Raw genomic sequence first — 25843 nt, forward strand, 5'->3', positions numbered from 1 at the left:
TTCGAGTGCCGGGCTTCTTGATCCCCGACGCGCCACGCCCGGGGCTCGATCACGTGGGGTCTCCCCCGTAGCCCAGAGCGCGCCCCAGCTCAGCAAAACCACCCAGTCCCCTCAACAGAGCCCCTCAGCATAGATCTCGGGATGGGGGCTGGCCGGGACTGCGGGTGCTGGATCCGGAAGAGGGGAGGCGCCTCCCACTGCGGGTGATGGACAAAGGCTTTCCAGAGGTGCCCGCCCTCCCCGCCGACCCCGGCCTCCTCCGCGCGGTCCTTAGGGAGCCTACAACGCCGCTGCCTCGCTGCCAGCGGCTCCCACGCCGCTTGCAGGGCTGTGAACGGACCAGTCACTCCCGCGGCCATCCTCACGCGGCGCTCTTCCCACAATGCAACTCCCCTCGCTCAGGCGCCCCGGCCTGGCTCCGGCGTACCCCCAACGCTCCCCCAGCCCCACATCGCACAGCCCTCCTCGCCTCCTTCCGTGCCCTCCAAGCCACCGCCCCCCTCCATCTCCGAGGGCTCCCAGTTTCCGGCCACCGCTGCAGCTGGGCTCTGGGCTCGCCGCAGGGCACCAGGAGGGCGTGGGGCAGGTGTCCAGGCTGCGCGCACACTCCGCTCCCGGTGCCACCGCCGGCGCTCCCGACACACAAGCGCCCCGCAACCCCTCCCTCGCTCCCTCTCTCCCTCTCTCTTTCCGATGCTCAACCTCCGCTGGCCGCGGTCGCCGCATCCTCGGCGGACGGCGACAAGGAGGCAGCCAGGGACGGCCGCCTAGGCAAGAGACACCATGTGATGGGCACCGCTCAGTGACACGCAGCTTCGGTTAAAGAGCGGACGCGCAGGAGGGGAGGCGACGGCACGCGAGACGCGGATGAATAGCCTGAACAGCTAATCCATCGCAAGCCATGGATGAGCAAGGGCGACGCGTCCTCCAGTAGGAGAATGACTGGGCTTTGATTCGAAACCCTCTGTGGCCGAGCGAGCGGATGTAAGTGCGAGGCTGGCGAGCACCGCGTGGGTAAGGGTTGCTGGTGGGGGGAGCTTCTGATGCAATCGGCCCCGAAAGGAGGAGGAGAGTCAGGAGTGCGCGGGCTGGGGCGGCCCGCCGCTCCGCCTGAAGGTCGCCGCCCTTCACCTTCCTCAGAAATCCGCCACGCCACGCCGAGCCTCCCCGCCCAGCCCTCGCTGACGGAGGGCACCTTTCATCCGCCAAGGCAGCCAGACCTTGACACAAAGGACATCGCACGGCTGGGGGAAAATCCGGGAAGGGCGGATACCACTTTTCCCTTTTTTTTTTGGCCCGAGGTAAGATTTCCCGTTCCCAGGGAGAGCTGAGGGAGCAGCGGTGGGGAGGAAAGGGACGTTTTAGATGTGAGAGGAGGCGGTAACGCAGAAGTCATCCATGCGAGCGTGAAAGGAAGAAGTGCGCGGCTGAGCCGGATGCGTCCGGATTTTGCTTTTACCAAGAGAAAAGTCAGATCCTTGGTTCTGCTGACCGCCTGCGGCAGTGTAAAGAGGCGTGGAGCCCCTGGTTTCAGCGTTGCGTGGGCTGCGGCTTACTTTTGGGGTCTGTTTTCTTAGTGGCATATTGTGGTGCCAGATCTGGTTAAATCATTCGAGGGTTAGGAACCACGCGGGTCTAGAGAGCCGCTCCGAGGTGAGGGCTCTACTGCATTCCCGAGGAGTGGTTGAGTGCTGGGCATTTGCGGGGAATTTCCTGTGTCTTAGGAGCCTCAAGGAAGGCATGTGATGTCCCCGGGGTTGAGTGTGCGGCCGGCTGGGTCTCGGGGACTGGCCGCGGAGCCCGAGTAATCAGGAACACGCTCGCCGGCCCTTCCCGAGCTCTGCCCGGCTCTCAGGAACGGAGAGGATGCGGGCTGTGAGGTTGGGGGACGGGGGGTGAGGGGGATTATTAACGGATGCTGGCAGTGACTCACTGCCCTTTCCCGCCCCAAAGAGCTTCTTTCCCAAAGGAAGGAGAGAAAGAGAGAAGTGCCGTTCTGAAAGCTGGGAGCCGCTGGAGCTGGCGAACAAAAGGGCACCGATTGCGCGGGGCCCGGGCGCCGAGGGTCCTCCCAGCACGCCCACCTCTTCCCCCGACCCCCTGGCGTCCCTAAATGTTACCACAATAGGCCTTTAACCTGGCCGGGCGGGTACCCGGAGGAAAGTGCTCCTTCGCCCCGGTGCACGCCCCCACCACCGTCATTCCCCTCCCGGAACTTCGGGGTCCTCATCACCAACTGGTGCCCCCAGGCTACAGGGCTGCTTGGGCGCCGCTTCCCTGTGGAAGTGCCCAGCCCTGGGTTTGGACTGAACTGTAGTTAGAAGGTACAAGTACATATGGCGGCAAAAGGAATTTAGCGGTAACCGCGTCAGGGCGTTTCGCCGTTGCCTTTCACAGGCTGCCTTCAGCTTGGGAAGTTGGTGCTATAATTGAGAGTCCTTTGTGTCTGACCCTGTTTTTATTGCTCTGGTTCTCCGGTGAAAACCTATTTGCCACCAGGATCACATACTTTCGCGGACGAATTCCTGGTGATGTATTTCATGAGTTGAAAAAGACCCGAGCGCTAGGAAACCGTATTTACGTTTGGAAAAGGATCTGACATCTCTGCTATGGGCTTAAGACTTTTTAATATAAGGGGAAGGAGAGAATAAATCCATCGTTTGCAGACTTCAGGACCCAACAAGACTGTAATTTGTCACCTTGATAGAAGAAACTGCGGCAACTCGTGCTTTTTCTGACGTCAGAACGACGACGGAAATAAAACCTGAGCTAGGTGGCTGGCTGGCCTCATTGTTAAATTAATCTCTCGCCGGCTGGGTATTCCTGAAATCTATCAGCCAAGTCAGGGCTCTGATCCATGGTAGGCCCCCTGGATTTCAGTTTGTGCCCCAACCTCAAATTGGCTTTACTCCTCAGAGTTATTCAGTTCTCAGTAGTTCCTTAGACATCAGGAAACTCACCTGGTTTGGCTTGAGGTCTTAACCTTGATGAGGTGAATTCACTTTTTTCCCCCAAACATATTCAATGAGTGTTTCCTACTGAGAGTTTATGTGGCAGTTAGCAACTACAAGATAAAGTTCCTGTTTCTGTGAGATGTCCCTTCTCTGGGGGGAAATAGACAATAAATACACCTATAAATGAATGTTGGAGATTTGTTCCTGCAGTGAACAAATAAAACCAGATCAATCTTGTGAGGAAGGCTGATGCCTGAGATAGATGACCCTCTAGGTGGATCTTTGTAAGAGGGTACATTTGTCCTGAGACTAAGAGCCCAGGCACCTGATTATTGCTAGACTGTCTTTTTCTCTCTCTGGGTGATGCATGAGGGCAAAATTAGTCACTTACCATTGTTTCCCTAATGCCCAACACAGAATAACTGCTTAATAAATGTCTGTTGGATTGAGATCTTAGTCAAAACATCTTGTTCACCACTTAATGCTACTGTTGACCATCCTTTTCTTTCTAGATCTCATTATTTGTTCCTCTGCTAAGTCGGAGAAGGAAATGGCAACCCACTCCAGTACTCTTGCCTGGAAAATCCTATGGACAGAGGAGCCTGGTAGGCTGCAGTCTATGGGTTCGCTAAGGGTCGGACACAACTGAGCGACTTCACTTTCACTTTTCACTTTCATGCATTGGAGAAGGAAATGGCAACCCACTCCAGTGTTCTTGCCTGGAGAATCCCAGGGACGGGGGGGCCTGGTGGGCTGCCGTCTGTGGGGTCGCACAGAGTCGGACACGACTGAAGTGACTTAGCAGCAGCAGCAGCTAAGTTGAAGCATCAGAGTCTCTTTTTACTCTGCTTCTTCTCTCTTGCCTTCTCTCCATTCCTGAGCAGTTACCAGGAACCTGCAAATGATGGATAAACCTGTCTTTTCATCTCCATTCCCACTGCCCAGGTTCAGGTCTCTATCACTTGATTTAGACAGGGTAATTTAAGGAGTTTATTGGGATTCAAAAATGGTGAAACAGACATGGAGGTGCCCTGAAGAAACCAGTACTCAGGGGAGCAGACACAAGCACGGTGAAGGGTAAAGAGTGAAGTAGCCAGCAAAGGAGGCGTAATGGGCTTCTAGTTGGCCTCCTTGGTATCAAGCTCTGCTCCCCTAATTCAGTCTCAACAATTCCATGGGATCTGTATTTTTAAAACTAATTTTTAACTAATCTTTCTTTTGAAAACCTTCAGTGGTTTTCAAAAACCACTGGTTTTCAAAATCAGTTGCCTACAATTAAAGTCTAAATTCCTTAGTCAGGCACCTGGGACCCTCCACAATCTGTTCCTTACCTCTTTCCATTACTTTCTCCCAGTTCACTGTATGTCCTGTCACTTTCTGCCTCAATATCGATGCTGATTCCAAACTGGAATGCCTGCCGAAATGCTATATATTTGTAAAAGGCTTAGCCCAAATGCCACTTTCTGCCTCTTCAAATAAGTGTTCACTGATCACCTCCTAGCCTTTTCATGCTTATCTTTCACATTTTCACCATCAGTCCAGGTGATGGAAGGTGAAGTAAGGACAGATACTTTGAGTCAAATGTAAATGCCCAGTCTCAACTTACCAGCCTAGACACCTTGGGCAAGTTGTTTAGCATCTCTGAGCCTCAGTTTCCCTCCCCCCCCATTTGTTAAATGGTAGTGATGGTGGTGATGATAGTGGTACTTATCTTCTTGAGTTATCCTGAAGGGTTAATGAGGATAATAGATGTGAAGAGCTTGGCACACTGTTAGTGCTCCATAGGTATTGAATTAAAAGAGACTTCAGGTTTCTCATCTATCAGAGGAGGTGGGGGAAGTTGATCAGGAAAGTTCCCCTTACCTCTAATGTTCAATGAATATTTAATCATTTAAAAATATTTTTCTGAAAATGTCTTAATGGAAACTACCTGAAACTTTTCAGTCCCTGGGCAAATGTACATCTATGAAAGGTAGTATGGAGGTGGGGGAAGCAAGTGCATAGAAGGAAGTGAAATCCAAACAGCATCATAGACTTCAGAGAAGGACACCTTAGAACACTGGCCCTAAATTGATCTTTTTAAAAAACTTATATCTGGAAGTTGATCACATTTTATTCATTGGTTTTCAGCTCACCACCTGTGTGTTAGGGTTACTTACTAAGCATAAAGGAATCCAGTGATAGGAAAGCACCATGGTTTGGGTAAACTTTGCAAGCACCCAGGTTGCTGTCAAGGAACTCTGCCTCAGGTAATGGTATAGTGTATCTTTGCCTGTAACTAACTGGGTCCCCTTGGGTAACTCAGTTAACATTTTTAATGCCCCCTTTTCTCATCTGTACAATGCTAATGACAGTGTCTGAGTTGTGAAGGTACAATGAGAACAGAGCTGAGAACATCCTTGAACAAGTTCAAACTCTGCTAATCTGCAGGTTTAGGAGATAGGTAAAGATTAATGATTCTCAAAGCAGGCTTCACACCAGATTCACCTAAAGTCTTTTAAAGCTACCAATGCCCAGACTCCATTTCCAGAGATTCAGATATAGTTGGCCTGGTGTAGAGCTCAGACAGGAATTTTTTAAAAACAACATCGGGGTAATTTTTATAAGTGATTTGGATTTAAAAACAAGCAAAACAAAAGCAGAAATTAAATAATGACTTCCATATCCCATTTGATAAACCTCTTGGTAATATGAAGTTATGAGCTTGATTGGCTTTTTCCCCAACTTCACCAAATCAACTGGCTGTTGACATCATGGAGTCACAGCCTCAGGTAACAATTTATAACTTGAATTTTCCCAGGTAGAGAAGCCTGTCAGAGTGATGCAGCCAGGGCCACATAAAGATTTAATGTGTGGATCTCAGTTTCCATCTGTTAGGAGTGACGGAAGACAAAGAAGATTGGAAAAGAAGGGAACAATGGAAAGGAAAAGGAAAGGGAGAGTTTATGGCCTGAGGTCTGGGAGGAGGGGGCTTTGAGTTGGGAGAATGGCAGGACAGAGCACAGAGGAAAAGTTGGGCTTGATTTACTGAACTGGTTTTGTTATGTTGGTGACTAGAGAACCAAATGAAACCTGTGGGTGTATTTTGTAGGTCTTGTTTTCTTAAAATTGTTTGGAATTAGCTGTCAACATTTAAGTATCTGAATTTCACTTAAAACTTGATTTCTGGCATTTCTTGAAAAGAAATAAAAAGATCTGTCTTATTTTTACTGAAATAGATGAGACACATGTTCTCCAGTTTCTTGTATGCAATCTGTTTTGCTCATTTGTCTTACCTACTTAAGCTCCAGCTACATTTGTTTTTAGCTTTTAATATAATCTGCAGATCTTAATATTGGCAACACATTAGAATCTTCTCAAAGCATTTAAAATATCCATTCTTAGATTCCATTCTAGATGAACTGAATCAGAAACTTGTGTGTGTTAGGGGGCATGTTATTACTGTTATTTTTCCAAAGCTCCCAAGGTGATTTCTATGTGTGGTTAGAATTGAGGACTACTAGTCTGAGTCACCTATTCAGAAGACTTGTCTACAAGCCCATCTTATCTCTGAAAGTGATCCATTAAGAAACAGTGTGTAGAATCATAAATTGAGAGGATTTTAGAACCAGGAGAGATCTTTGAGAGTGTATCCATTAATCCGAACTTCAGATTGTGTCTGAGAAAAAGTCCAAAGAGAAAAAAAGCTTGTTCAAAGATTGTAACATCATTTAGTATGAATTATAGTGTTTCATTATATTTTCTCTTTTCAAATAAAGGCATATTTTTAAATGTTGATAAGTGATCCTCTTTACATGCACCACTCTGTGGTGCTTTCAATTGGTCGTGATTTCCATTTTTCCTAGAGTATTTTGTTTGGAGTTAGCTAGAACTTAAAAAAAAAAATTGCCATTCATTGTTTTTAGTCCAGTAGTAATTCTTGATCAGAGGTATTGCTAGAGCAAAAAGTACATGTGCAGAGAAAGAGACTTTCTCAAAGGTTATGGGAATATATTTTGGGCTGTTTTTTAACTCTGTATATAATTATTTAAATCTATTAATTTTCAGTTGATGAGAGGGATTTTTACTTTTGTGTGTTCACACTGCTTAAAGACACTCACCGTTTTAATTAAAGTTAAATTTTTAAATGTAATATACAATACAGTCTGTCCCCCTGTATCCAGAATTGCAGGTTAACTTCATTAACTTTTAAAGTTTATTAGTATTTTCTCTCTTTAAGAAATGAGAATAATTCTAAAACATTTGAATGAGAAGGTTAACTCCTAGACATCTTAGGCTGGACATGTTGATAAGAGACATTTGAAAAATCCATCTGGATGAGTCAAAGATTTTAATGTAAAAAATAAAATTGTGAAAGTTATAGAAAAAAACATGGGAGGGAACTTTTGGGGGAATAGGCAGTGAATGCTCTGGAGTAGAAAATGACAACCCACTCCAGTATTCTTGCCTGGAAAATTCCATGGACAGAGGAGCCTGGCAGGCTACAGTCCATGGAGTCGCAGAGTTTGACACAACTGAGCACGCAGCTCAGCAGTGAAGGAGGATTTTTTCACTGTAGACGCTTTTGTACTTTATGAATGGTGTACTGTGTACATGTATTACCTAGTCAAATATTTTCTAATAAAATGACATAGTTAAATACAAAAATAAAAATAAAACATCATCTAGGAACCTGAACAGAGTTCTTGTGGAGCAGGTGTTGGGATACTGTAAACAAGACAGGACCAGGGGTCCATCATTACAAGGAAGTGAGGTGCTCCTCTCTGCCCCACGCAGAAGTGGTCAGTCCTTATTCCCCTGTGAGCTTCCTGTAACACAGGGCTTCTCAGCCCCAATGCTCCTGGCCTTTGGGGCCAGATAAGGCTTTGATGTGAATAGCTGTCCTGTGCATTGGATGATGTTTAGCAGCACCTCTGATCTCTCTCCGCTAGAAGCCTACAACATCCTTTCACTTGTGACTGCCAAAAATGTCTCTAGGCATGGCCAATGTCCACTGAGGGCGGGGGCCAAAATGGTCCCTAGTTGAGAACCACTACTTTAATATTAACCCTTTCTGTGGGCTTGTAGAAATCATTCCAAGAATTCTTAAACATTCCAGCCATAGTGACTGGGTTGTTAATGATAGATACCTTTCATTAATATAGTACTTTACAATTTTAAATATATTATCACATACTTTGTACATGCACAGATCAAATGTAAAATAAATTGGCAGAGTTGATGAAAATTATGTGGAGCAGCTGTACATGTTGCTTCTTTTAACTTCTCACTTTTGTTTTCCTGAGAAATTGTGTTTGTGAGGATTGTGCTGTCTTGTCTGCAGGCAGATGATCAGTTTAGTCATCATTATTAACGTTTTTACTATCACTGTGTTAGGGAGCTAAGAGGTCTGTGCTCCCTGTCTTCGAGAAGTTGAGAATGTAATTAGGAAAGAGGATAACTCCATAAAGAGATTATGAAAACATATAAGACCCCTTCCTATAAGCCAATGAATATACAAAAGTGCTATGAGAAGTCATCACAGGTAAATAATCACAAGTTGGTCATTGGAGAAAGACCTTACAGAGAAGGTTGGCTTGAAATAATCTTTTTTAAAAAACCACACAAGCCAGCAAGCTGGGCTTTTTAACAGAAATGTACTTCAGTGGGCACAGGCTCAATGGGAAAGGAAGTGGCTGAGAAGTATGTTAAGGGCCAAGTTGGGGGGCAGTGGGAGGAAAGCCGAAAACTGCAAAGCAGATACATTACAGGAGTGAAAGGTTCAGAAGGAGCATCCTGGGAGAGAAATTAAAGAGTTAAGAGGGGACTTCCCTGGTGATCCAGTGGCTAAGACTCCATGTTCCCAAGGAGGCCTGAATTCCATACCTGGTTAGGGAATTAGATCCCACATGCTGCAACTAAGACCCAGCACAGCCAAATAAATAAATAAATATTGAGGGGAAAAAGAAGAGTTAAGGGCAATCTTGGCTTTGAATTTGCTGTTTCAGGGATTCGATTAGTAGAAACACTTAGGATTGACCAGGGGAAAACAGGAATATGCAAGACATGGACTTTCAGGAAAAATCTAGTCTGGGCTCAGTAGGCAGCACGGCGGAGGGGGGGGGGGGGCGGGGGCGGGGCGGGGAGGGGGAAGCAACCAGCCAGGCTAAGATTGTGGTGCCAGAAGGAACAAGAGGAAGGAAGGGATGGTATGAAATGTTGATGGGACTCAGAGACTGATTAGATACCCGGGCTCCAAGTCTGAGTGATGAGGGGAACCAACATTATCGTGAACAGAAATAGAAAAGCTGATGTGTGAGGTCAGATGGTATGTTCAGTGGGGCACGTGGAGTTGGAGGTCACGGCAAACATTCATGTGGAGAGGTCTCCCAGGCGGCTGGGGTCTGAAAATAATTTGTGAAAATTTTTCTGAGCAGGAGGAGGGAACCTGAGAGATTGTCTCTCCCCTCCAGCTTTCTCAGTTTACAGATGAAGAAATACGTGGCATGTTAAGTGATGTGATCATCAGCAAGTAGTATGTATGACAGAGATCCTATCTCCTAATTTCTAGAGGAATTCTAGCTTTGTAAAACGAAAAGGCCTGGGGAAAAGAGATCTGAAAGACACCCTTGTGGGATGAAGACTGACACTTCAGGCTTGAAACTTACAAAGGGAAGAGTTTGGAGTGTGTGGAGGGGAGGGCAGCGGGTAGGGCTGCCCCCACACAGAGCACAGAGGATGGGAGCAGGACTGGAGCTGGCAGTGGAGGCTGGAAACAGTTCCTCTGAGAATAAGGAGGCTTGCAGATGCAGTGAGAAGCAAGGTGGTGGGAGTCAGGAAACAGTGCCCCTCCCGTGGGAGGTGAAAGGTTGAGAACTGAGAAAAGGCCAGTTGCCTTGATTAGGAAGAGGTAGCAATAGCAGCAATGACAGTTGCCCTCGTTTGCCAGAACCAGGGCAGGCACCGACCCAGTTGTGGAAGCTTTACAGTGACTCTGCGAGGTAGATACTGCTTTATCTCTATTTTACAGATGAGAAAACTGAGGCAAAAAGATGTTAACCTACTTGCCCAGAATCAGCACAGCTCCTGAGGGGTGGAGCCAGGATTTGCCAGTGGAACCAGGGTTCTAGGGAGTGATGAGAACAGGGGCAAGTTGTTCAGACTGTTGGCAGTAGAGACAGGAGCAGGCTGGTTGTTCAAAGTCACTTTCCAAATATGGAGCTGAGCGTGATTGACAGAAGTTGGGGGAGCCAGCAGAGGGAGAGTGGGAGGTCAGGTCCTAGCGGAGCTGAGACCAGGAGCACTAGCTAAATCATGAGTTTTGAGTAAGAGAGAAAACACCTTCTCTTCTGAGACTGCTTACTGGATCTCAGTCTTTCACTACTGAAGGTCATTCCTCACCTCCCAAGGACCCTGGATTTTCAAAGATTGTATCCACTTTAAATTTTTATTTTAGTTGAAGTATAATTTATATGCAGTGCAACAGCTGAATCTTAAGCATATTGTTTAGCGAGTTTTGACTATAACTTGAATTATATTAATTCACTTCCCACTTTTGCTACTCCAAGGTATATAACATTGCCAGTCAGAATCTAGGATTATCACACCAAGTTAAGGCAATCTTGCCAAAAGTAGGACTTTTGACATTCTAATTAACCTGTTTAGCCTGTTTGAGGCCTTTTGAAATATAGTGAAGCAACTCATAGATCATATTATTACCATCTGAGAGTCCGGTGAGCCAGGGACCCCCAGTATGTAAATAGACTCAGTTTGTTGTGGGAAAAGATGTCGTGGGAAGAGTTGTCAGGAAGACATAACCATAACTGGCCTCATACCTAACACATTCTCAAAACCACTGACCTAGCTGTCATAATTCATTCTCAGGAGTTGAACTAGGAGAGGTGTGATCTTATTCTTCCTAATCACCAATAGTAATTCATAGCAGTTTTGAAGTTAAGTGTACCTGACTGGATATTTGGCTTCCCAGGTGGTGCTAGTTGTAAAGAACCTGCCTGCCAGTGCAGGAGATGTAAGACTCAGGTTTAATCCCTGAGTCAGGGAAGATCCCCTGGAGGAAGGCATGGCAACCCACTTCAGAATTCTTGCCTGGAGAATCCCATGAACAAAGGAGCCTGGCGGGCTACAGTACCTAGGGTTCCAGAATCAGACATGACTGAAGTGACTTAGCACACATGCATGACTGGCTGTTTAGTGTCATTTAGGAATTCTTGTTATATTTTAGATGTGATTGTGATATGGTGGTTTTTTTAAAAAAATGGATCTGACCTTTTAGAAGTATGTATTGAAATATTTACACATGATATCTGGGATGTTTTGTAAAATAATTCTAGGTGATGCTGGGTGTAAAACTTCAACAAGACTGGCCTGAAATGATAATTATTGAAGTTGGTACATGGGTGTTCATTATTATGTTTTGTCCACTTTTATATATGTTTAAAAGTTCTCATAATAAAAAATTTCAGAGGTTGAAAAGAATAAAATTAAGAATATCAGTCAGGGTTTAACTGCATATAAACAGAGATCTCTTGCATGTTAAGCAAAAGGGATTGAATACAGGGAATTAAAGCCTGTAAAATTGCTAGAAAAGATGGCAGACCAGGCTTTGGGCTCAGTCTCTAGGAATAATCACAGAGTACCACCACTCAGCTCGCCTAAAGGTCTTCTCTTATGCCTCCATAAGGAAACCAGTTTCTCATTGTTTGAACTGCATCCTCCGGGAACACATCACTGAGGCCAAATCTGATGGTCAGGAATTCACCACCACAGTCGTTGGCTGCAGACTGCAGCACCTGCTAAAATTGTACCAGCACAGTGGGTGCCTGGTCCCCACCACTTTCCTCTCTATTGTGTGCGTGCTAAGTCACTTCAGTTGTGTCCAATTTTTTGTGACCCTATAGGCTGTAGTCCGCCAGGCTCCTCTGTCCATGGGGATTCTCCAGGCAAGAATACTGGAGTGGGTTGCCATGCCCTTCTCCAGGGAATCTTCCTAATCCAGGGATCGAACCCAGGTCTCCCACAATGCAGGTGAATTCTTTACCATCTGAGCCACCAGGGAAGCCCAAGAATACTGGAGTGGGTAGCCTATCTCTTCTCTAGGGGATCTTCCTGACCCAGGAATCGAACCGGGATTTCCTGCATTGCAGGCAGATTCTTTACCAGCTGAGCTACCAAGGAAGCCTGTAAGCAATGTTAAATTCTCTGTATATCCTCTTCTTTGATATGTATCACCATGAAGAGTAGAGAAGTTTATGTTTTTTACATGAGTACTATTAGTAAAATGTACCAATAAGCATACCAAGATAATACTGCTTCTTCAGAGTATCTCTGAAGATTGTAGTGAAGGATCAGAAATGTTCTGTGCTTAGTAAACTGTCATTTGTAACCTGTTACAGACTCTGGGGGATAGTCATTGTAGTTGGGCTAACATCAAGATCTTCACGTGATGATCTCATTCAATCTTATAATTAATTGTACAGTCCTATAATTGCTTCTGTCCTTCAGTGAAACTATACTTCTTTTGTTTCTTAAACTTGACCTGCACTTCCTGTCTCTTTGTCGTTGTTCATGTTCTCCTTCATTGAGAAGCCTCAGCTTAGGGCCCGTCTCCACCTGTCGTCTCCTGTCCAACAGGCACTGTGACTGGCCAGCAGTAGCAAGCTGGATGTCAATTTGTGGCAAGTCAAGCAGTTAAGGAGCATTTTCAGCAATGAGGTAGAACTGTGTTATGGACATTACTCAGGATAGGAGACTATATCTTGTTAAGTGAAAAAATACGTCTTAAAAACTCTATGGTACGATTTCCATTTTTGTAAATGTATACATATTTTTAAAAAATCTGTACTCATTCTTTTCATTTAACAGATACTTATCAAGTATCTACTGTGTGCCAGGCACTATATCTATGTGCATAGAAAAACCCCTGAAGCTCATACTCCAATATATACATACAGTGATCATCTCTGCTTGCTGAGATAACAGGTGATTTTTTTCTTTTTATTTGTTTTTTCCTTCATTTGCAAGCTTGTATTTTCTAATTTTCTACACTAATGTTAATTATTAACATGGAACTAACATATTTTTTTTAAAACATGTCTATTCTTCAAATGTGTACTATGTAGTATTACATGAAAAACAATAGACTAAAAACACTAAAATTCCAAAGTTAATAAAAGAGAGCTAAAAAGGAAGAAAGAAAGGAAAAGAAAAGGAGAAAAGAAGGGAGGAAGAAGCACGTTAAACTTTAACAGTGGCCCATTTTGGATATTGGGTTTCTTGTACAATGTTTGTTCTAGAGATTCTGCAATGGGTGTATATCAGCTTTAGAACCAGAACTTTTTTTTTTTCCTTTTTCAAGAGCCAGTTCAAATGTGATTTTTCTGTGAAACTGCCTCAGATCCCTGAATTTGACCTTTTCAAGCTTTTAAAATCCTTTCATCACCTAGCACTCAATAAATATACGATAAATTGAATGGGTAGCATTTTCTAAGTACGGCCTTAACTTTTTTAGTGACAAGTGTCACTAATTTTGTTACTTTTCTGCATTTTTCCAGTGTTTGTTTTCAAGAATAAGTTAGATTTCAGATAGGCTCTTTCACAACAATAAAAATTTATTCTAAAAAAACAAATAGGAGATTACAACATAGACAAAACAGAGACTGACAAAAAACCATGTGAGGACAGAGCAAGAAGACAGCTATCTGTAAGGCAAGGAGAAAGGCCTCAGAAGAAACAAAACTTGGCAGCACCTGATTTTGGACTTCTGGAACTGTGAAAAAATAAATTTCTCTTTAAGCCAAAGGCAAAAATAAATGTATCCTACGTGATTAACTTAGTACTGGCATTTGCCTAATACTGACATAACTTTAGTGGCCAGAACTTCATCTGTTCTTTCTATTCTTTTCCTCTTTTGTCCGTTGTGCGCACACACGTGTGTGTGTGTATACATATTATATATTTGTATACACACATGTATATTAATATAAAAGTTTGACTACAAACAGTAGACCCAAATCTGTTGCTAGTCACCTTTTCCTCTCCTTAGAAATTTTTTGTCTAGTACCCTATTTCCTACAAGTTTATGGAGAGAAAAGGACTCCTTAGCCCAGATTGGAAACGCCATGCACTGAGTGAACTTTCTAGAAGCCCTGCCGGATCGCTTCAATAGCCTCTGAAAGAGTCATTTAGGTGAGAGCCAGGGTAGCAAGACTCCTAGGAATGACCCAGTCCAGTCCACTTGTGTGGCTTTCTTTAGAGGGGGCCAAAGGGTGATGGGGGCTTTAGCCTTTTTAATGCACTCCAACTTTTGCAAAGAAAAGACAGGCTGTGGACATTGCTGCTGTGTGAAGGCACTAAAAGCAACTAGTCATGGCCCAAGCTCCAGCACTACCACCATGGCTGGAAGAATTAGCTCCGAGCTGCCAGATTGGCTTTAGATCAGGAGTTCAAGGAGCTTCAGTCTCTTGTCCCTGGTTCCTGGTTTCCAGAAGAGGTCCTGCTCTGCAGAAAGGGTGAGCCTTCTGGAACCTGAGGTATTAGCCAGTATTTATCTTGTGGAAGCTTTAAAGGATCCTGGAACCAGGGAAGTCTCTTTCTAAATGTGTGAATGAAAAGGAGTAACGTGTGGCCTAGCTGTTGGGAAGAGAAGAAAGAAATTCTTGAAGAATTATCATCCCAGGGTACTTTCTGGGGGTCCAGAAAATATTATCAGTTAGCAGAATACTTCCTGGGTATTGTAGGATGCTTACATGGGCACATTGGAGTTTTCACTCTTAACTAGGTTACAGTTGTGGAATTCAGGGTCAGACAAAATATCAAAACATCATCCAAGGGGGTTTACCATTGGAGGTGAAAAAAAAAATCACATGACATTCTGCTTTATCCCTTGGTTCCCATCACCTCACTGAGATTATCCAAGTGAGGCTCCAGGCCAGAATACTGGAGTGAGTAGCCTTTCCCTTCTCCAGGGGATCTTCCCAACCCAGGGATTGAACCCAGGTCTCCCACATTGCAGGCAGATTCTTTACCAGCTGAGCCACCAGGGAAGCCCAAAAGGATGCAGACCAACAGCCTAATGTAGAGGTACAGTGGCAAGTTCCTCAACAAAGGAGCTTCTGTCCTTGTGGAGTGTGGGGTCCAGGACTTGGGGGAGTTCTGGGTCCCTAGTATGGATAATCTTGAACCTCCTTTATTAATTTTTTTTCACGGCTTCATTACGTAGGCATTGTTGATGAACTCATTGGCCATGAGTGATTGATGCAAGTTCTCTCCTCTCCCCAGAAATCATGGATGGGACTGAAAATTCCAGTCCTCTAATCAAATGTTTGACTCCACTGGCAACCAGCCCCCATCCTTAGGTGCTTTCCCAGAGTTGTCCCATTAACATAACAAAAGACATGTATCACTCTTACAGTGTGTGTAAGTCACTCAGTCATGGCCTACTCTTTGCAACCGCATGGGCTGTAGCCCGCCAGGCTCCTCTGTCCATGGAATTCTCCAGGCAAGAATACTGGAGTGGGTTGCCATTCACTTCTCCAGGAGATCTTCCCGACCCAGGGATTGAACCTGGGTCTCCCTCATTACAGGCAGATTCTTAACCATCTGAGCTCTAAGGGTTTGGTGAGCTGTGAGCCAGAAGTAGGAACGAAGACCAAATATGTATTCTTTATAATAAATCGGGGCTTCCCTGATAGCTCAGTTGGTAAAGAATCCATCTGCAATGCAGGAGACCCTGGTTTGATTACTGAGTTGGGAAGATCTGCTGGAGAAGGGATAGGCTACCCACTCCAGCATTCTTGGGCTTCCCTTGTGGCTCAGCTGGTAAAGAATCCGCCTGCAATGTGGGAGACCTGGGTTCAATTCCTGGGTTGGGAAGATCCCCTGGAGAAGGGAAAGTGAAAGTCATAAAGTGAAAGTCACTCAGTCATGTGTGACTCTTTGAGACCCCATGGACTGAGTCAGACATGACCGAGTGACTTTCACTTTATGATAAATCACAGTACCACACCTCTGTGGCCACCTGCTTTTTGATTTGTGATGCTGTGTGTCTGAAACTCTGTAGTGATAGTGCTCAGTTGCTAAATTGTGTCTGACTCTTTGTGACCCCATGGCCTATAGCCTGCCAGGCTCCTCTGTCCATGGAATTGCCCAGGCAAGAGTACTGGAGTGAGCTGCCATTTCCTCCTCCAGGGGATCTTCCCGACTGAGGGATGGAACTCTCATCCTCTGTATCCTCTGCATTAGCAAGTGGATTCTTTACCACTGAGCCACCTGGGAACCTGAAACTCTTATATGTCAATGGTGACCGCTTTGAAATTTAAATCACAGTCATCCATGTAGGGGAAAATGTGAACTCGGCAAGTCTTTCATTTCTGTGAGGAAATATAGTTTCAGGTGGATTAACCTAAATCCCCAGAGTATGAGTTTTTAATTCCCTAATTCCCTGACATGGAGTGATTTCATTGAAGAGATTGATTTAATCTCTTGCAGTTGATGGATAAACTGTTTGCTAAATTTCAAAACACAGATTTGTCCTTTGCTGCTTGGCCTCCAGGTTGTGTGGTTGATCCTGCATGATGCCATTTATTGAGGATTTGCATTTTTATTAAACTGGGATTGCTAAATCAGAGGTGCTTTTGTGTCTGTTCAGTCTGTACCCAGCTATGTGTGTGCCCTGTGGTCTGACGCATTAAAATAACTGAGTCGCTTTCCTTTTAAACTTACTGCTTCATAAAAGGGCATCTCTATTGCCTAAAGATGACATGGCATTTCTATAAACATGAACATAAAGATTATGGGACATGACTCATTTTATAGTTAAAAATATAGGGAGACTTATGAAAGACATAAAATTTACAGTCTGTATAATTTGATGTACCAAGATTGCTTTAATACATTGAATAACAAAATGTAAAAGTTATGTTATCAGTAAATTAGTTGTTTGTGTGTAATAGTTTATTTTTAATCAGTGGTATTTGTATGTTTAATTATTTTTCCTTGTGTTGTATTTTAGGGGTGTCAACCTTATATTTTTGCTGCTATCCATTTGTAGATACACTCAGAAAAAGAGAATTTGGACCCAGTTTTTGACGACAGGTAGTTTCTAAACATGATGCATTTCAAAAGTGGACTCGAATTAACTGAGTTGCAAAACATGACAGTGCCCGAAGATGATAACATTAGCAATGATTCCAATGATTTCACTGAAGTAGAAAATGGTCAGATAAATAGGTGAGTATTTTTCCACTAACACTTTCTCTCCAATGAAAGAAATGTCTCTGAAATATTATTCTGGTTTTTCAGTTATTCTCTTGAATTATTCATTACTAAAGTTATGCTCCATTTGAAGATGTAATTTGAATTTCATATGTGACATCTGTTGGGCATAGTCTGCAATAGCAGATGAAGCAAATAGGAAAGAAATTTATTCATCCTTTCCAATCTTTCAATTGAGTCTAATAAAAATGTATAAATACATTGGACCCCAACCAGCTCTAACTTTTCAAAAGCTTTATGCTTATGAATTAGACCAACTGTTGGAATTTAGCTGCACACCATATCTGAATGTGTACTACAGTCATCTGGCTTCCCCCACATTTTAATCAAGAAATGGTCAAAGTCGCGTTTGCCAACGCTCCCATGTTAAAACGACAAATACGTCATTACAAGCATCATTCGTAACATGGATTTTAAGTAATAATAACATAGAGCTAAATGCCTCTGTGAGAAACTAGAGAAATAGTACATGAAACAGAGAGAAATGAAGAGATACTGTGAGTGAGGGGAGGTAGAGGGCAGGTAGGAAGAATGCTGGCCTGGCAGCTCTCACCCTCAGCTCTGACTGCAGCAAGTCCTTCCAACCCTTGGGTCCTGTGTTTCTTAAGTTACATGAGTAGGACTAAACGTAAATATATATGTATACATATGTATATATTTTTAATTTTAATGATTCAGGGCATTATCTGACCTGATTTTTTCTTTTTAATTTATTGAAGTGTAGTTGATTTATATATTGTGTTAGTTTCTGGTGTATAACAGAGTGATTCAGTTTTACATATATATACATTCTTTTTTATATTCTCTTCTAGTATGGTTTATCACAGGATAAATTGAATATATTGATATTGAATATATTGATAATTCCCTATGCTATACAGTAGGACCTTGTTGTTTATCCATTCTATATATAGTAGTTTGCACTTGCTAACCCCAAACTCCCAATCCTTCTCTCCCCTACCCCCTTCCCACTGACAACCACAAGTCTGTTCTCTATGTCTGTGAGTCTGGTTGCATCTCATAGATAAGTTCATTTGTGTCATATTTTTAGATTCCACACATAGGTCATATCATATGGAATTTATCTTTCTCTGCCTGACTTACTTCACTTAGTATGATTATCTCTAGGTTCATCCATGTTGCTGCCAGCTTATGTGGATCCCTATCAGAAAGCTTTTCAGCTTGGGAGTTTGTGTGTGGTTTGTTTGGAGTTGAGGCCTCCTAAAAGGCTGAGAGAAAAGTGAAATATGCGGGGACAACTTACTAGAACATGGACCATTCTGCACTTGGGAGGGCAGGGTCAAAAGGAAATTGGGAAAGAGGAGGATGAAAACATTTTGTCAGCTAACCAGGCATCTCTGCAGCAATCCTTTCTGATAATCTCTGCATTCTGATACAATGCGTAATTGAAAGTCGGGGGTAGGATTGGGCTGCCCTCTACATACACTCAGAAGTTTTAGGGCCCCACCCCCTTATTCTCTTCTTTAAATGTTCTCAGAGGTTAAGTCTCCAACGCAAATACTTCCTCACTACCATCCAAGTATCATTTAGTGTGTGGTGATATTTCTTATTGTTGGACCCAAGTTTGCTTCTTTCACCTTTTCTGCATAATTATTAAGAATAACTGCCATTTCTTGAGTGCCAGTTGTGATTGTATATTAACATATCCTTATAACAATCCTTACAATATCATGCAATGTATTCTTTTGCAAATAAGGTAATTTAAAAATTCAGTGTACCAATAAGAACATGGAAGCTCAGAGAAATAAAATAACTTGCTCAAGGGCACGTACAGGTCTGTAGGAAATCCATGTCTTTCTACCCTCTTCTGCTACCTCTGATTAGAGTGCTCCGGCATGAGTGAAAAGGATAGTTCCTACTCTCAGTTTCAGTTCAGTTCAGTTCAGTCACTCAGTCGTGTCCGACTCTTTATGACCCCATGAGTTGCAGCACGCCAGGCCTCTCTGTCCATTACCAACTCCCGGAGTCTACCCAAACCCATATCCATCGAGTCGGTGATGCCATCCAACCATCTCATCCTCTGTCTTCCCCTTCTCATCCTGCCCCCAATCCTACCCAGCATTAGGGTCTTTTCCAGTGAGTCAACTCTTCGCATCAGGTGGCCAAAGTATTGGAGTTTCAATTTCAACATCAGTCCTTCCAATGAACACCCGGGACTGATCTCCTTTAGGATGGACTGGTTGGATCTTCTTGCAGTCCAAGGGACTTTCAGTTTAAACCCTGCTAAACTCTACTGGTGCTGTTTTCTGCTCTGGGTTCCTGGGATGTTCTGTAGTCATTACTGATTTCCACTGAACAATGGATGGGACATCTGTCAGCTGTTTCATAAGTAGCAAATTTTGGGTTTGTAACAACTTCATTCCCAAATCAGTGTAAGCCTTGAGGACATTAGAATGAGAGTCTTTTATAATATTCAGCTCAGGCTCTGAACTTTATCTTTAAAAGTTTTACTACGAAAAAGTATTGTTTTGGAGGCGATAACCCCTTGCAATAAGAGAAGGCACTGCTTCTCACCCCTTTGGGTGCCTGCCAAGAGAGTCCACTTGCCTACTAGGCATGGGCTGTACAGCCTCATATTTTTTGGAATTTGGTTCCACTGTTGCAGATGCAGTGTGATGCATTTGTTTGTCTCCCCTCTTTCGGTGACATGGTTTATGAATCTCGCTTCATTTCTGGCTCTAGACCAATAAAAATTAAAAATAACATATTACAGCATGAAGCCAAAATGGTAAATAAACATCAGAAGAGATCCCCCACCCCCATGATTTCTGCAAAGCTACACCTGAGTACCTCTGACTCTTCTGGTAGCTTTTTCACATTGGTGGGAAGAAGTAGGCCTGATTATATGAATCTCAGAGAATCCTCTCCCAAAATAGTGAACTTCTAGGTAACAGTGTGTCTTTGTGAAGAAGCTAGAGAAAATGTTGAAAGCAAATGTTGAACACTGATAGCCTAGCATGCAGCTGATAGCCTTGCCTGGAAACTTCTCCCCCTAGAATACTTTAAGAAGCATTTTTTAAAGTTTAGTTAAAAATAGAGTAGAACCCTTTGGGTATTAGGACTCCTGCCCTTCTTCCAGTTCAGTTTTATTTCATGCCCTAATTTTTGGGATTTTAGTCATAGAAATCGTGCCTGACTCTCTTGTGATCCCATGGACTGTAGCCTGCCAGGCTCCACTGTCCATGGAATTCTTCAGGCAAGAGTACTGGAGTGGGTAGCCATTCCCTTCTCCAGGGGATCTTCCCTACTCAGGAATGGAACCTGGGTTCGCTGCATTACAGGAGAGTTCTTTACTGTCTGAGCCAGACAGCAGAAGCCCTGCAGTCATAGAAGTCTACCCCTGGAACAGCAAAACCTTTCGAAATGTCCACTGGACCAGTATTGCTGACACTTTAATGTGCCTATGAAACACCTGGAGAACTTGTTAATATGCAGATTCTGATTCAGTAGCTCTGGAAGTGGGCTTGAAATTCTGACTTCCTGCAAGCTCCCAGGTGATGCCCTTATAGCTGGTCCATGAACCACATTTTGAGTAAGGAGCTCTAGACATTCCTCTAGATGTGATCTTCTGGAGAGAAGGAACCATCTTAACCATCTTTATATCTCTTGTACCTTGTTATGATACTATAATGGTGCCCAGTACAGAGCAAACACCTCAAAGTATTTGTTAAATGAAAGAGACAGAGACAGACAGAGAGAGCTGTTAAGTACATGGTTTGAATTTCAACTTGTATTGAATGCTGGCTCTATCCATAGGTCTTGTGTGATCTTGTGCTTTGAGCCTTAATTCCATCTCTATAACACAAGCATGAAAATAATACCTGACCTCCTGGGATTGCTGGGGAGTATTAAACGCAATGCTGTTTGTAGGTTAAGGACTCAAGCTGTACTATCAGCCAGCTTAAGTTCAAATTCTGACTCAATGGGTTAGTTATTAGTAATGTAACTTTAGTCAAGTTATTTAATTTCTCTAAAGTGGAGCTAATTATGGTGAAAAGAGATGAGAAAACTCATATAAAGTACTTGGCACAGGGTCTGGCAAGATATGGGAAAGTCTCTAACAAAATTACAGACCTCTTTCTTTGGCAAGCACATCTTTCTTCTCCACCCAAGGGCTAACAAAACTGTTTTAGGTTTGGGGTGATTGTTGGTTATTGTTATCCTAAAGTTGTTGAAATATTCATAGATGATACTAAATGTATCCAAGCAAATATTCACATATTTTAATATTTATATACTGTTGTTCTCATCTCCGTGTATAGTTATTGTTGTTATGACCCAAGAAGCTTGTAACAAAATTTGAGAGTCTCTCCTTAAGATTTTCCTTAATGAGAAACTCTTGTCACTACACACTGCATCAGCCTTTTTTCTCTTGGTCCGTTATCTTTTAGAGTTGATGAACTACGTTTGTATCATTGGGAGGACTCTTGAAAAGTTATCCCTTCTTTTCTTCTAATGTCTTTTCGGTACCTTTGGGAAGAAGAGGCCATGCTGCTGCTGCTGCTGCTAAGTCGCTTCAGTCGTGTCTGACTCTGTGCGACCCCATAGACGGCAGCCCACCAGGCTCCGCCGTCCCTGGGATTCTCCAGGCAGAAGAGGCCATAACTTCTTCTTATATTCAGTTTTCATGTCGGAAAATTCTTCCCTGGCCTTAATCGCTCCTGTTACAACAGAAGTCTGTTTTCTCCTATTTTCAGTAGAGTTTATCCATCAAATAAGGCTTTGTTCACCTCTCAGTATTCTCTTTAAATACCTGCTGTTTCTTTAATTCTTTCATGTTTTCCAGTCCCTTTCATGCATGTTTTTTTCCCTCCTTTTCTCTTTCCTTCGTATAGAATGTAGTGTTTTAGAGGAAGAGCTAGGAAAGGTTATTTAAGTTCAGCTATTCATCTCTTTTGTGTTATAAATCCTCCAGTGAAACAGTATAATCTAGTAAGAACCTGATTGGTGGAGATTAAAATAGGAAGATTATTTTCCCATTGCACAACCCATCCTTAATTGGATTGTTGTTGTTGGTTTATTTTTGGTTTTAAATAACTGCTCTATATTGCTTGCCTCCTTCACATACCTCAGTATAATGCCTACATCCTTTTTTAAGGCTTTGTCTATTGAAGGTCAGCATGACAGCCACTGTAGATTTTTGTTTTGTTTTGTTCACAGAACAGTTGCCTACCTAAGAATTGATCGAATTCTGCTTTATGGGTACAGACCGACCCAGCGAACACTCTTTCTTAATAATACTCTTATCATCCTGAGACCACATGTCAAAGACACCTTCTCCAATAGCCCATTTTTAAGTCAATAAAGAGGTCTTTGCAGAGGTCAGTGCTTTTTTAACAGGCAATTGCATTTTTAAAATGGTGAGATAACAGAAACTTGTGATAAGCTGCTGACCTAGTTATTGTAAATGGACTTTTTCATCACAAAAAAAGATTGTTTTTGATGTGTGTGTGTGTGTTTAAGTTTGCAGCAATACAAAGCAAAGATTGAAAAAGAGAAGAAAATGTGGAAACACCATAAAGAAAATGCAGAGGCTTTCTTGGAGTACTTCATTCTTACCAAGCAAGATTTCCCTGTAGCCTAAGCCAGTCTAGTTCCTCAATGGAAGAGGAACCTTGGGTTTATGGAGGGTTCCTCTGAGTTGCTAATGAGAGGGGCAGGTACATAGAAGAAGGAGCTAACGGGGTGAGAACATGACACCACCACTCTGAATGCAAGATTAGTGCTTCGTGCCACAGTTGGTGCCACAGAAAAATCATAAATAGGTCAGAGTCAGAAAAGTCCGTTCAATCTAGAGTATGCAGCACACACACGGAGGATGAGGACTGTGAACCAGGCAGGAAAACACTGGCTTAGAGGAGGATGGAGGGCCTCTTGAGGGGAGAGTGCATTCCTAGTGGTACTGTTTTTCAGTCTCTCTTCTCCAAATGCCCTAGTCTTAGCTCCGTCCTCACTGCCTCTTGGGAAGACCATTCGGAAGAGCAGGGGGAGCTAAGATTGAACAACGAAGCCAAATCAAATTCATCAGTACCTGGAATTTGCAGGTGAAGCAATTTGTACTGAAAACTTTTTCAGTAGGAGTGCTAGTAAAGATTTTTGGGAAAACCTATTAAGCTTGGCTGCATAACGTAGACGAAAAGAGGCAGAATCGAGAGGCCCTTGAGGCACAGTGTGTTTTCATAAGCTTTTTCATGGTTACTCATCACAACAGCTCTGCAAGTCCCTTGCATTATTTTCCTCCTGTGGAAGCGTTGCAGCAGGGAGCTAGCAGGCACGCAGGGGCCTCTTCTTCCTCCCCTTCTGTTGCAGCCTCTGACCCTGCAGAATGCCCCTGCATCCTGGTGCCTTGATCCATTTTTCTCTTATCAGCTTTCTGCCCCAATTCTGGGGTACACAGGCAGGCCAGGAGCTTAGGTCTGCCATAGCAGGAGGCTTATTGGTGTTTGGTTTAGTTGATTTGAAACTGTTTGGGATTTTCCCCTTTATTTAAAAATAATGAAAATTCTCTTTGGAAAGCAAGTCCTTCCACAAGAAAGGCAAACGGGACCTTCTGGATAATGATTTGGCAGACTTAAGTTGGTTGTTAAAATTAATCTGGTTACATGCAGTCTTTTATTTAACAGCAGCACTCAATATGAGTCCATTTCATTTTGGCAAGTCCAGCACCCCCATTTCCTTGGGCTGCCAGGATGAAAAGGAAGGCTGCTCTCCCTTGTCCCTCTCCACCCAGATCTGTAAACCTCAGTTCTGTGGAAAGATTTAAAATGTTAAGGGCAAAAGAAGGGCCAAGGTTAGAGAACTGTCAGATGGGTCTCCAGAGAAGTGGCTTTCATTATGTCATTCTCTTGTTAAGACCCTGCCATGCTATTTCCCAGACCTCAGCCTTTAAGATTCCTCTGGCTAATCCCATCCAATAACGGTTTTTCCTTTTCTGGCTTCCTTATCTCCGTTTCGTATGGTCTGATGTTCCTATTCTGGTGTTTTGGTCTGTTGTTGTCTTTCAGTCGCTAAGTCGTGTCCAACTCTTTGTGACCCATGGACTGCAGCATGCTAGGCTTCCCTGTCCTATACTATCAGAGTTGACTCAAACTCACGTCCATTGAGTCAGTGATGCCATCCAGCATTCTCATCCTCTGCCTCCCCCTTCTCCTGCCCTCGATCTTTCCCAGTATCGGGGTCTTTTCCAATGAGTTGGCTCTTTGCATCAGGTGACCAAAGTACTGGAGCTTCAGCTTCAACATCAGTCCTTCCAATGAACTGGTTTGATCTCCTTGCTGTCCAAGGGACTCTCAAGGGTCTTCTCCAGCACCACAATTTGAAAGCATCAATTCTTCGGCACTCAGCCTTCTTTATGGTCTCACATCCATACAGGACTACAAGAAATGCTCCTCAACTGGAAAGTCACCTCCTGTGTTTCAGGAGACCAAGGTTTTCTTCACTTCCTTTTCATTTCTGACAGTCACTGGACAGGTCCTAGGCAAATGCAGATGCTAAAGGAAATAGACCACAACTGTGTTACTCATACCAGGTGGTGGCCTCAGGGGAGGTTCATAGTTTGTATGTTGCTTGCCTTTGGTTTACCAGGTGAAAAAAGCAAACCTGAAGAATATGGATTCAAGATAAATAAAACCAACACTGATGATATATATCGTTCATTAAAAAATGGTTTGTTGTGAAATACAGCTTCGTTCAGAAAAGCATCTGAAAATGTATAGTTCAAAAATACATGCTTCTTTAAAATAGTCTAGTTCAAGTGTCTTTATATTTATTAGTGAAAAATTCATGGATTATTTCTTACTAAAGCCAGATAATTAAATGTCCAGAAAAACCAAAAAGAATTCCTAACATGTTTTACTATTACACATAGCAGTTTACTTATGGGTGGACTTTTCCTTGACACTTCTTTTTTTAATGGGAAATTTTTTAAATTAGAAATTTAGGCCATAAAGTTCTAACGTTAATCCCAATAATATATTTGCTGGTTCTTAGAGCATTCTGATTGCCTCCTTCTGTATCTTTTGTATATACTTGACTCCACTCAGCCTATCTGAATCTTCCCCAGATTCAGAAAGAGTTCCTTTCATTTTGTCCCTGGAGCTATACTGATATTTTGCATGTGCTCTCATTTAACTGTCCCAGTAACACTGTGAAATAATGCAATAGTGTCATTCCCATTTCACAGATGAGGAAACTGAGGTAGCATACTCATGCCCTCAGAACAAGTGAGGATTGAACTCAAGTTCTGAATCCCTTTAAGCCCTAGCTCTGCCCCTGACCATGGACCATATGCCCCTCCTCCTCTACCATAATTTCCTCATCTGAACTCCTATGGGCTAGTGTCTACATCACTTATGACACACCTCCATGCCTCCCACATTGCCTGTATATAAGCAGGTGCTAAAGGAATGTTTCATGGGGAAAGAGTTATTTTCCACTTTTGCAGGGGTAAGAGGAGGGAATTCCTGTGTAATAACTTTGTACTCCAGGAATGTGAGCTTATAAAGAGTCCTGCCTCCAGTATTCTTTTTAAATGCCAGCCTTATAGTATTTTTGACATTATCTAATGTTCCATTAGAGAAAAATCTATATAAAAGTTA

General features: G+C 43.2%; 1 protein-coding gene across 19 annotated transcripts in view; it reads left to right on the forward strand.

Moving 5' to 3' along the window:
* The first annotated feature begins 409 nt into the window (after positions 1 to 409).
* The window catches only part of SLC38A1 (solute carrier family 38 member 1), a 70867-nt gene continuing 45433 nt past the window's right edge, over positions 410 to 25843 (forward strand). For 5 of the 19 annotated variants that reach the window (XM_081483132.1, XM_081483118.1, XM_081483137.1 and 2 more), the window contains exons 1-3: positions 1181 to 1301; positions 12816 to 12932; positions 16963 to 17180. In XM_081483132.1, coding sequence (XP_081339258.1) covers positions 17059 to 17180 — 122 coding nt within the window. In that variant the 5' untranslated portion in view covers positions 1181 to 1301; positions 12816 to 12932; positions 16963 to 17058. Of the gene's footprint in view, positions 985 to 1180; positions 1302 to 1387; positions 1564 to 3466; positions 3560 to 11070; positions 12134 to 12815; positions 12933 to 16962; positions 17181 to 25843 lie in introns of those variants that run through there. The other 14 variants (XM_081483131.1, XM_081483128.1, XM_081483133.1 and 11 more) reach the window with 11 other exon arrangements.

This window comes from Giraffa tippelskirchi, chromosome 4, assembly GCF_054371585.1.
Source record: "Giraffa tippelskirchi isolate mGirTip1 chromosome 4, T2T-mGirTip1v1.2.pri, whole genome shotgun sequence".
NCBI classification, from domain to species: domain Eukaryota; kingdom Metazoa; phylum Chordata; class Mammalia; order Artiodactyla; family Giraffidae; genus Giraffa; species Giraffa tippelskirchi.